Source organism: Podarcis raffonei, chromosome 10 (assembly GCF_027172205.1).
Source record: "Podarcis raffonei isolate rPodRaf1 chromosome 10, rPodRaf1.pri, whole genome shotgun sequence".
Taxonomy (NCBI): domain Eukaryota; kingdom Metazoa; phylum Chordata; class Lepidosauria; order Squamata; family Lacertidae; genus Podarcis; species Podarcis raffonei.
The window spans coordinates 38458006-38470375 of NC_070611.1; the positions used below are offsets into that span (position 1 = coordinate 38458006).

At 41.0% G+C, this 12370-nt stretch overlaps 1 protein-coding gene across 2 annotated transcripts in view; it reads right to left on the reverse strand.

Moving 5' to 3' along the window:
* Nucleotides 1–714: 714 nt before the first annotated feature.
* RASSF9 (Ras association domain family member 9) overlaps nt 715–12370 on the reverse strand; it is a 45002-nt gene continuing 33346 nt past the window's right edge. For both annotated transcript variants that reach the window (XM_053405555.1, XM_053405556.1), the window contains exon 2: nt 715–3513. In XM_053405555.1, the coding sequence (XP_053261530.1) occupies nt 2247–3513 (1267 nt within the window). In that variant the 3' untranslated portion in view covers nt 715–2246. The remainder of the gene's footprint in view (nt 3514–12370) is intronic.

A 12370-nucleotide genomic window follows, 5' to 3' on the forward strand; every position in this document is an offset into this window, starting at 1 on the left:
AACATTTTAACACATGCCAGAACAACAACAAAAAAGTATATGTAGGGAGGGAAGAGAAACATCATGGAAGAAGGTGGGAATCAGCTTTTACATTAAATTTGAATTAATTTGATGTTAATTTGTTATTTTTTTTGAAAAGCAATAAAAAGTAATTGGCAAAAAAATGAGATGTATAAAAGTCTGTATGTGAAAGTTTGTCCTATTTCTTTTAGTGGGGATGGGGAACTTGTGGCCCTCCAGACATTTTGACTCAAAATACAAATTATGCTCAACTGTCAGGGATGGTGGTAGCTGTACACTACATTTCCAGAGCCACAGGTTCCCTGTCCCTCATTGCAGTATGCACTGAAGGAAGTCCCAATGTGTATCACCCTACACCTCCCCAAATCAAGAACGTATTGACTCTAAAAATTGCAAAGAAGTGTGCATGGGGAGTAAAAATCAGCCCTTAAGTGTAGGTGAAATTCACTCAGTCAAAGAAGTCTACAGTTAATTATCACAATGTGAGGGCAAGAAGAACTAGCAAACTGCAGCTTGTACAACATGAAAGACCTGAATATATAAACATAAACTGCAGGAATACATCAGACAACAAACTAATGAGAGAAATTAACCTGTACTTAATATTTGAGATTTGAGAATTACATTGCAAATCGCAAAAAAATAAAAAAATAAAATGTTCAGAAGCGTTAATAAATTACTACAAATCTATGATAGCTGGCCAGTAATTTACGTGTTTCCATTAAGAAATGATAGTTTAGAAAGCTCAATAATAAAGCATTTAATATCGTGTCAAACAATGCAGCCACATTTTTTTTAAAAAAAGGCAGTCAACCAAAAATTCTATATGAAAAATCTCTTAATAACATCCTGACCGTAGCCTGAAGAATTCAGAAAAAGGTTTTCCTTGTCAAGCTATTATTATTAGATTTATTAACCAACCTTCACCTTAAGGTTCTGGGGTGGATTGCAATAACATAAGCAATACAAATTAAAACCAAACCATATTTTTTAGAAAGGTTTTATCAAGTGTCTTTTTCCAGTCATTTTGAAAACAAACAAACCTCCCAATTAGAACGCAGTGAATATAGATTCTGTTTAGGCATTCTAAATATTTCTATTTTGTTGTTGTCTAAAAGCAGGCTTCTCACACAGGTCTTCCATCTGGCAGCCATGTACTGTAGCCGACCAGTTTTTTTTAACAGATGGCATACATATTGCTTGAAGCCTGGGTCTAACACTTTGACAGGCTTGGTCTAAAATATCAGTTCAGGAGCTAACGAAATTCATTCTTGTCTATGTCTTCATGCCCAGGACCTTGATATTGGATACATTTTGTTGGACGTTTGCAGTAACAATAAGCAATATACCAAATAAAGGGTCCCAGGTCTTATTTTGTCCTGTGGCAGTGTAAAACCTATTCATTTACTCTTCAGTTGAATAATATGGAGGAAAGAAGCAGCTGATCTGTAAAATGTGCATCAGCTTCAGAGAGATGGAAGACCAATTTTTCAGAAGCAAACAATGGGTAAAGGTGCTCATAAGGAGCTACTGCAACTCAAAGTTGCGGAAACTCCTAAATATTGTATTGTGCATAACAAAGTCCCAGGTATATTGTATATGGAGTTTGTGGTTCATCAAATAATTCCCCTTCCCCCTTCTATGGCTAGGCCTAACCCTACGTTTGTCAGCTTTGCTCTGCACACAGGGCAGGGAAGAGCTTTCAAAGGTTATAACATGTATAATATGATGTCCACACTGGTCTTTTATATGGTGCAGTGAACAAGGTTATCATCACCAGAGATGTTATAATGCATTGGCAGTGGGTTGTATGTAAAATAGTGAGAAACAATACTTCACGGAAAACTGGTGTACACACAGATGATGTACAAATGTATGCTGTATAACCCGTAGGGTAACTGCTTTTCCTGATTTAGTTTAAGATTTCAGTTCATCGCCACCAAAGTCTATTTGGTTTTTTATTGTTATTAAATGCCTCTGAACTGTCCTACAGGAACTTTGCTATTAGGCTGAACGGACTAAATTATTTCTATCAGTAAGTTTAGAACATATGAGAATCAGCTATAATTTTTATTTATATGACAAGGAGTTCTCTAACTCGGAAGCTCTTATGCCACCAGAACTTGGCCCCATAAGAAGATACCACTTATCTTCCTCATCCTAATGTTTCTCCAGGGCATTATATATTACTAATTTGTTCTCAGGAAAACAAGGACAGTTTTCAGCTATGTAGACAACAGCAACGTCTCCCCTATTGCTGTTTCCGAGTCCTGACTGTGAGTGGAACTGATTCCAGTATCAGAGTCTGTATCATTTATGTCTAAACTAGTCACTTTGTGAAGGAGATCAGTCCCTGTAAAACTCTTGGTGGAACTTTCACTGTCCTTTGCTTGCTCCTCGTTAGGTGGGTGCCTGATTTCACTTTTGGCCTTAGCGTGCAAAGCATTAAGCTCTTCCACAATCAGTTCATACTCCTTTTCCTTCTTTTGAAGCATCAGGTCCCTATATTTTAACTCCTGCTGGATGCAGTTTAGTTGAGAATGGATCCTTAAGGCATCTTTCATGCTTTTCTCCAATTCGTTCTTGACACTTCCTACATCGGAACTCTCCATTTCCTCCTTAGGCGGTTCCTCTGTCCACATGTCTCCGTTTCTTCCAATGTCATTAACCTCTCGTTCAATTTCCGCAGAGAGCTTTTCAATAAGCTCTTTGTGGTGCTTTAGTCCTTCTTCCACTTGTAACAACCCCTCTCCTTTGCCCGAGCTTTCTGGCATCTGCTGGCTGCTGTGAGGCATGTCTGTTTCTTCTTCAGCATCACTGGATGTCGCCATTAAATAAGACTCCTGCACATAATTTCCTCCATCACCTTCAAGCTGATCTAGGTGAAATTTGGCTTCACACTGTTCGATTTCTAGATCCAGTTCCTTCATTCTGTTGATTTGCTGGTGAATGGTGTGGTCCTGAGAAAGGATCAAGTGGATGAGAGTCTCTATGTTGTCCCTCTCTTGCAGGATTCCTTCTTGTTTAAGTTTGGCCAGCTTCCGGAAGGTTTTCCTAACAATCCTCTTTTGCTTGTCCACTGGCAACATCTTCATGTAATTGGCCGGGCTCAGGTCCCAGGGTTTTTCAAGATTTGGTACGAGCTTGGCTTCAGCTGTCCTCCACAATGGAAATGGGGGGAAGGCATCTGCCTTGACCAAGACAAAGTGCAAATTTGGCTGCTCTTCCCCCCAGGCTTTCCAGAGTCTCAGCATTTTAGTGAGAGGTGGAAGGACCCTCTCAGAACCTCTCCATTTTTCTATGATGCAGTAATCCTTGGGCTGTCCAAAAAGAAACTTCTTTTCTGCATAGGTGGCTTGATGTTCCTCAAGCAGAGCTTCAATTACTTGAGTGCAAGTTGTGCGCTTTGTCAATCCGCTAACAATTTTCTCTTCCTGACAAACCCAGACCACAATTTCTCGCTCTGTAGAACCCATCTCTTTTTCTGGTGACCTGGAATTAAAGAAAGCAAATATTATACAGAGCACTTGCTATCTCTGAAGCTTTGAACATGATATGTGTTCAGTGGCGTAGCGTGGGTTGTCAGCACCCGGGGCAAGGCAAGTAATTTGCGCCCCCTAACCCGTGGATTTGTGCCCCCTAACCCTAACCCCCAGATGTTGCGCCCGGTGCGGCCGGCCCCCCCTGCACCCCCCACGCTACGCCACTGTATGTATTTGAGGTGTTTAAACTGTGGGTGGATTTCAACCTTTTAAAACCATCTTGGAGGGTGGGGGTGAGGAAATTCACAAGTTCAAAGAGGTTATGGCTGTGATCTGCATGCTCATTAAAGCTACTCTGTATATTAACATGCGGGAAGTAACTCTATGTTGTTTCACATTCAATTCTTTATAGATGTCCATGGTAGCTTGCTAGCTGATACAGAACAATTATGTATAATAATAATAATAATAATAATAATAATAATAATAATAATACATGCAGCACTTCCTCCCAAAGGAATCTTACAGAGGAAACTGCAGCCACCTCAGTTTCTGCTCCCAGACTTTGGAACTCCCTTCCTTGATAAGCTAGACTGGCTCTCTCCTTGCTGTCCTTTCGTCAGCATGTGAAGACATTTTTTATTCTGACAGACTTTGAGGAACTGACTGGCTATTTTTTCTTAAAAAAAAGCTTTTAATAGTGTGGCACTGTTGCTAGCCGTACTTTAATAGATTTGCTTTTGTATTGTTTTAATTTTGTTATAGTTTAATTGCATTTTGACTATAATCTTTAGTAGGTTTCTAGCTTTCTGTGTTTTATTCATGTTTGTTTTAATTTTTGTGAGCCGCCTTGAGTCCTGGTTCTGGGAGAAAGGTAGGAAATACATACATACATACATACAACCACCAGTAGCAAGCAGGGGAAATGGGGTGGTCACCTACCCTGGGAAAACTGAATTTACCCTAGAGTGCATGGTACAGCACATAATTGACATCATCCAGACACAAGCCAGGTCTGCTCAGCCTTGCACCCCATGTCCCATGGAGCTCAGTAGGACTTGCATCTGAGTAGACAAAGTTATTTTCAGTGGAACTTTTTCTAGAGTTCCCCCATTACTCAGAACTGTATTCTGACAGTGAAAGCTGCTGTGGGAACTTTGTTGGAATGAAGGCTGGAAATCTTTAAAATAAATAAGTGAATACATTTGAATCCTGAACGGGCATGTACAGTGCATTGACAGCTCTTTGCTGCACTTCTTAATGCCATCCTCTTAATGCAATGCAGCAGGATGGTGCATATGTGCTGTATGTGCAAGCTTACTCCTCTCTGGATTAGTGAGGCCAATATACTCCTCTCAGGAGTAGTGCTTCAAGGTAACAAGCTTTAATTTATTATAAGGCTGACTACACATCCACAGGGACGCGGGTGGCGCTGTGGGTTAAATCACAGAGCCTAGGACTTGCCGATCAGAAGGTTGGTGGTTCGAATCCCCCCGACGGGGTGAGCTCCTGTTGCTCGGTCCCTGCTCCTGCCAACCTAGCAGTTTGAAAGCACGTCAAAGTGCAAGTAGATAAATAGGTACCGCTCCAGCGGAAAGGTAAACTGCGTTTCTGTGCGCTGCTCTGGTTCGCCAGAAGTGGCTTAGTCATGCTGGCCACATGTCCCGGAAGCTGTACGCCGGCTCCCTTGGCCAATAAAGCGAGATGAGTGTGCAACACCAGAGTCTGTCACGACTGGACCTAATGGTCAGGGGTCCCTTTACCTTTATACATCTACAAAGTTTGCTAAGGGTGCTGAGAGTTGCTAGGAGATCCCTATTTCCACCATAGCTACAGTTCCCAGAATTCTCTGGAACTGACTGTTAAACAATTCTGATAATCGTAACTTTGTGATTCTTAAGAGAGGTTGTCCGCAATGAGCATTCTGTGACAGACAGACAAATTTTGATGAAGTTTTGGGTCATTTTGCTATGAGGAAGGCTAGGGAGAAAACATTTTAGCCTTACTGTATTTGATGGTTGTAGTTTACTTCCATTTTAAAACTAACTTTTTAATGACAGCATAAAGTAGATTTTAAAAGTGTCACACTGTCAGGTAATCATGATCATATTATTTACACTTCCCAGGCAATATAATTTGTAAACTCAAGGTGTTTTTTTTAAGGATAACATTACAACTTCATTTTCCTAAAAAAATATGCTTATTCCACAACAGGTTTACAAAGTTCAATAATTACAAAAGTTTTTCAGTGTTAATTCTATGCATTTTTAAAAATCACCATGGTATTTAAGTTAACAATCACATCTTATGTCCTTTAGAGGAGAAACTGAGAATTGCAGAATTTTAAATACCCATCTTCATCCTTCGCTTCACTCAATTTTATTTAGAACTCTTCCATTTTCTTCTAGTCATGAGGGTGGGGGATTGGGGGGGGCTCACAAGTGGGGTAGCCTAGGGCCTCTCTTCATCTAAATCCGGCCCTGTCTGTGAAGGGAATAGGGGTCTCCTAACAACTCTCAGCACCCTTAACAAACTACATTTCCCAAGCTCCTTTGGGGGGAAGCCATGTAGTAGTGCAGATGGAGTCAGGGAGGGGAAATCCTGAAACAGTCCAATGACTTAGCATTTTCAATGGACACAGAATGCTGACACAGAATGTGGGAGGTGGAGGGAAACCAGAAAACTAGGAGGGAAGGGGTGAATGAAATGGAGTATCTTGAAAGAGGGCTTGGCCGGCTTGCTCTAATCCTGAACAGAAGCACTCCACAGCACAATGCTTCTCTGCAGGCCCCCTTGTTAATATTTGATTCTCAAACAAAGCAGCTGACATGGGACCTCTCCCAGTCAAAAGATCTGCGGAAGGCTGCAAAAAGGCTGTGATGGAGAGGTTGACAGCTGCAAGCGGTTGTTAACCTACAAGAGAAGTCAGCTTGACACAGGTCGAAGTTTAGAAATGTGAAAGTATACCAATACATTTCTCTCAGTACCCACTCAATTTACCCCTCCCTCACAAACAAAACACTGAGAACTCAAACAGTGCACACTTGTAAGCCTCCTCCCACCTGTTCTGCACGCAGTCACATTTCCCATTGTTATGCTGTGCCGCACAGAATACACTCCCCCATCCCGTTGGCTTGCTATCCAGAACTAACATTTAACTCCCTAGTTCCTGTGCTGCCTTAAGGTTGTGCTGGCTGCTACATAATATTGGTAGCAGCAGCCTAATTCAAAGGAAAGCTGCAGGGATTGGGGAAGGGTTGGTGTGGCTATTAAAAGTACACTTTCTCAAATGTACCAAGTATTTTATAGTCTGAATATTGTATATTTATGTTTTGCATCAACAGAATTAAAAATGTGTGAAGCACACAGGAACTTGGGGAGCTGCTTTATACTAAGTTCATCTTAGCTCAGTTGTCTACATTGACGGGCTGTGACTCTCCAGGTCTCTTCCAGATGTACCTGGAGATTGAACCTGGAACCTTCTGCATGCAAAACATAGGTGCTCTGCCACTGAGCCACACACCTTTCCTTGTATTTTTCACTTTCCATCCTGTTTAATGTTTATAACAACATCATGGTAGTATTGTTGTTTTGCTGATTAAAAAAAGAATGAGTTAGTGACTGTGGGTGTCACCATTGGGTGGCCCCAGAGATCTCAATCTTTTGCAGGAAGCCCTAAATATAGCTTGGCCTCTACAGTGAATGGGAGAGAGTTTCCCAGAGCCTGAGAAGGTTGACACAGGGAACAGAGAGCAAGAAGCCAGAAGAAGAAAAAAATAGTTTGTTGTCCTCTCACTTTTTTATGCCTCAAGAGCTGTGTGCGCTGGGGGTAAGGATAATAAAATCCTGGCAGAAACAGGTCAACGTTAGTCCCAAGTCCGGAATGGAAATCAGTCCAGCAAATATGATCAGTATTTGCTGTTGATGCTTTCTTTCCTCAAATGATAGATTATTTTGCGTCTCCCGCATCCCATTTGTATTATGTTACCCATGCATTGAAATGAATAGGGTAGATTAAACATAATGGAAACATTAAAAAAAGGATTCTGGATATTTGGGTGACATCTGTGTGGGCATGAGCCAATTGTTTCACTGTGGATCAGACTATTCCCAATCCATGTCCTTTTTGCATTTGTCCATTCCATCTCACTTTCACATCCATCTATGAATTGTTTATTTTAGGGGGGGAATCCATATTTAAATCCACCTTTCTTTGAACAGAGAGCTGCATTGTAGCATTTCAAGACACACAAAAGCCAATGGATAGTACTATATGTTCCATTCCATATGTTTGTCTGGGAGGTATAGGTCATGTCGTCAATTTATATTGCAATTCCAAACAGCAAATTCCTCAGGTATTCCTAGAATTCTGCTGCATATAGAGCCAGTAGTTGTGACACACATTCACATCAGAGACTCATTGTTTTTATGCGACTCATTCGAACAGTCATGAGCTATCATGGAGGTTTTTCTATGAACAAAAATGAAGTGTTGGAGTGACCATCATTTTGGCAAAGTATAGTTCTGCATAGATATAATTGTGAAACAGTGAGCTGCAACCAATGTTAGTCATACTCAGAGTAGACCAATTGGGTGATTTTTAAGTTTTATTCAGAATAGATCCACTGAAATTAATGGTCCTAACTTAGTCATGTTAATTACTTTCAATGGGTCTACACTGTGTAAAAATTAGTTGAATACCACCTAGTGAAATTAATGGACACGATTAATTCAGACCCATTAATTTTAGCAGGTCTATTCTAAGTAGAACTTAGTTGCCTACAACCTAGTGATACTATTTTATTTTACATCGATCCATAACATAGGGAAAGGAAAGAGTGAAAGACCCAGTCCGACAACATTATTTCTGAATGTGTCACTAGATACAAAAGAAATATCTGCCACCTTTTGGGATGTTTACATAGCCCGAGATGCCATATAAATGCCATTCTGAGCTCACAGACTGGCTGTTAAAATATAACGTATATAGAAATTGCAACAGAGGCAACAGGTGAGCACTAAATGTCAACAAATTCTGAGCTGTATTTGCCTTAAGTTTCAGCAATCATAAAAAGTTAGTCCCACAAATGGAACAGAGTTTCTGAAGGTGTTTCGATATTCTTTGGCTAAAATGAAAAGCAAAGTAACCCATGATGATTATGCACATTAACACAAGAGTTATCAAGTACAACTGATAGCTTTACAAATAACTAGCAGGTGCTGATAAAAAAGAGAAAGGAGCACTCTACCAGGAACTATTCAGCTCTATGGAACTATTTGACACCTGTTTGAAATCTCACCTCCATATACCTGACCACAGCAGAAGTGGTCAACCCTTCTATTTTATCTAGTATTGATTAAGATAATAGTACAGGCTGCTGCATTGATACAGAAATCCTGCAAAGCTTCGGGGAGAATATTCTGGATGCCAAGATTTCTATGGGCTTCTATGGCTGAAAAATATGGAATGCCATACCTCATCATGTTCCTAAACATTTATTAGTATTTTTCTCTGCTGCACAAATGAATCCATCGATTATATTGTTATTAATTTAACCTAGGGTCATTTCCATTTGGCACATGTTTTGAAAATTCATAGTAGGTCAAAACCAACCAAAGCATCATGAAATAGGGTGAACGGCTGCAAGTTCTCCAGAACTCTCCATCAAGTTATGGAGTAGACAAAGAACTTTTTTGGGGGGGAGGGGTGGTGGTTGATGGTAACACCATGAGTTTGCATCTGGTCAGTGTCTTAAAATGGAAAATAGCAGGAGGCAGCAGATAGTAGAAGCCAAAGTAGCAATAGTGCCATATGATGTGAGATATTGTTATTGCATCACCCTCCTGGCTATGGTGATATTGCTGCTCCCTGGTATGGGCCAATCAGGTGGTAGCAAGGGCAGGTAAGCACATGACTGGCAGCAGGTGGAGGGGGTATAATACCTGGGCCCACAGCTGCTGCCAATCCATGGCTTCCTCCACCCTCACTGCTGCTCCACCTCATCCTTGGCAAGGGACAGCACCACTGCAGCCAGGAAGGTGGTCCAGTAGTGGCATCCCACCTTACGTAACATGAATGCAGTTGGGATAACTCTACTCTTTAGCTGGAGTGAAATTTCTATTAGGGAAGAAAGCCCAATCTTCGCAAGATCCTCTTCCTCCAGTTTACGATTCCACTGTTCAATGGTGAAATTCAGTATTTTCCACATCACATAAAATATTTCCCCTCTATTCGCTTTTTAAAAAACCTAGCATATCACCTAGAATTAATTTCCACATTGGTTGACATTAAGACTGCCTAGGTTTACTTTATTTGTGTTTTCCACCTATCAGAGAACCTGTGCTTTCTCCCACGTGTGAAGATCGGGTTTAATAACAGCCTTAGTAACAGCCGCTTTTTTGTATTGGGAGAGATGGGGAAATCGGCTGTTGTTCTGTTGGCCACTGAATAAGGGTGGGAAATTGAAGCAAATCAAATGGAACAACTGTACGTTGCCCTTTCTATAACACAAATTGTTTAGGCACACAACTTTAAGGGTCCTTGAGAATGAAAACCTGGAAACCTCACAAGAGCTAAATAATGGCAGGGAGCAGTAACTTTGCAAGAAATGAAAAGAGCAGTTGGAACATGTGATTATGTGATAAAAGATTGTATCATACTCTGGCTAAGCATTTTTAAATTCCAAAGGATTCATTTTGTAATGTTGCTCTGCTTCTAAGGTGGTTGGGTGTGCATGGTATATGTCTGTATCTTTAGACAGCTTCCTGAAGCAGCTCTAATCCTAAACAGGAATAGTTGCCTAGAGAGTGGAAATATCTAAGCAAAGGATGGGCAGGAATCTGCCAGGAAATGCTTTATGCATAGGATGTCCTGCTACAGGGCAGGGACTTGTGCCAGATGATTCACCACATTCCCTTCCAACCCCACAGCTGTGCTTCTATGATATACCCACCCTAAATGAAACCTGCATTAGCCTTGATTTCCTTCAGTTGTCATATGACATGCTTTCTAAATTTCATAAACAAATACCAAGAAGAAGTTTAAAGAACCTCCAACTTCAAGAATGCTTGTATTGTTTTGAAGCTACAGAATGGTTAATCTGTGTCACCATTACGGTTCATGTTAAGAACAACAGTCCTATTTTCAGTTTTTAGAGACCCACTATAAGGCTTCTGGTTGTGGCTAATGCTTTTTAGCCTGGGGGACACCTTCACTCTTGGCAAACTCTCCAGAGGTCATATGCCAGTGGTGCATTTGGCCACCATACACTTGTGCACACTCTCTCATATACATGCAAAAAAGGTAAAGGTTAAGTCCAGTCAAAGGCAACTATGGGGTGCAGTACTCATCTCACTTTCAGGCAGAAGGAGCTGGTGTTTGTCCACAGACAGCTAAACAGCTTCTGGTGCAACGGAACACCATTTACATGGCCCCATTCTGATGCAGATCAACTGAGAAGATTGTTCATCACTGGGGATGTCAGAGGAAACTGTCCAAATGCCCTAGCAATCTGTTTCCTTCCATCAACTCAGTTTGCATAGACTTGTGCAAAATAAACCAATTGCAACACTGGAAAGTCAAACCAGATAAAAGGGTGAACGAATATCATAGCTGAATGAGACATGTTTGTACACAGCTAGTTGTCATCCCCTCTGTGATCCTCAAATGATTGATCTGATGACTTGGGAGGAAGAGATGTGCTATGTATCTCTGTCCTAGACAAATTGCTGTTGCAGACCAGCCCTTTAATCTTCTCAATAGAGGAATAATAATAATGAGATATGAATACTGCATACAATTATGGTAACAATTTTAAGTTGTACTTGAGAATGTCCATTTATTTATTTATTACCTTAAGCAATCTGGAGGCGTCCGTGGAGACAGAGGTTTGGCAAGATACAAAAAAATAAAAATGGTGATAATAGCTAGAGAAGGAGACTGGCAGCTTTGGTGTCTCAGCTGTGCTAAACTAAAGAGTAATACAGTGGTAGCTCGGGTTACATATGCTTCAGGTTACATACGCTTCAGGTTACAGACTCCGCTAACCCAGAAATAGTGCCTCGGGTTAAGAACTTTGCTTCAGGAGGAGAACAGAAATCGTGCTCTGGCGGCAGCAGGAGGCCCCATTAGCTAAAGTGGTGCTTCAGGTTAAGAACAGTTTCAGGTTAAGAACGGACCTCCAGAAGGAATTAAGTACTTAACCCGAGGTACCACTGTATAGGAAGCATGGGAGAAACAGCTAACTTGCTTACAGAATGAGAGATGTAAGAACAGTGGAAATAACCTTTTTTAAAAAAGGGGGGGGAGTACTCTTATTAGCACCACTTGATCTTTACTATTTTTTTCTGATAGGGACTGACCTGATCTTCCCTTATCACATAGCACAGTTTTCCATGAGCTTTCACACTCCCCAAATGTTTTGATGCAGTTTTCAGTTCAAAAAGCATGCTCAAAACAAAACACATTTTAAAATGTGGTCTTAAATAGGTATTAAAGGGTGCAATCATATGATCAGTGGGAGGCCATATGACTTTGCAGGTATTTCTGTTTCATGTCAGCCATGACACAGAGAAAGGATCACATAGAGGGGAAAGGATATATAGGAAAAACTTGGCAGAGAAAAGGAAAAAGGGGCATTTCAGGGACTGATTAGGAGTGGCGTTGGATTCAGTGAATTCCAAGCCCTCCCATTATCTCAGTATGCCATGACGGTGGTATATGGAATAAATGCCAGCCTTGGACATGGCATACTAACCCCTCCCAACGTTTTACCCTGGCAGGCATGAGACTGGCTGGGCTTGGGAACTGGTAGTTCTATTGCCTCCTCCAATCTCACCGGTTTGCTCTGCCCATGAGAATTTGAAAA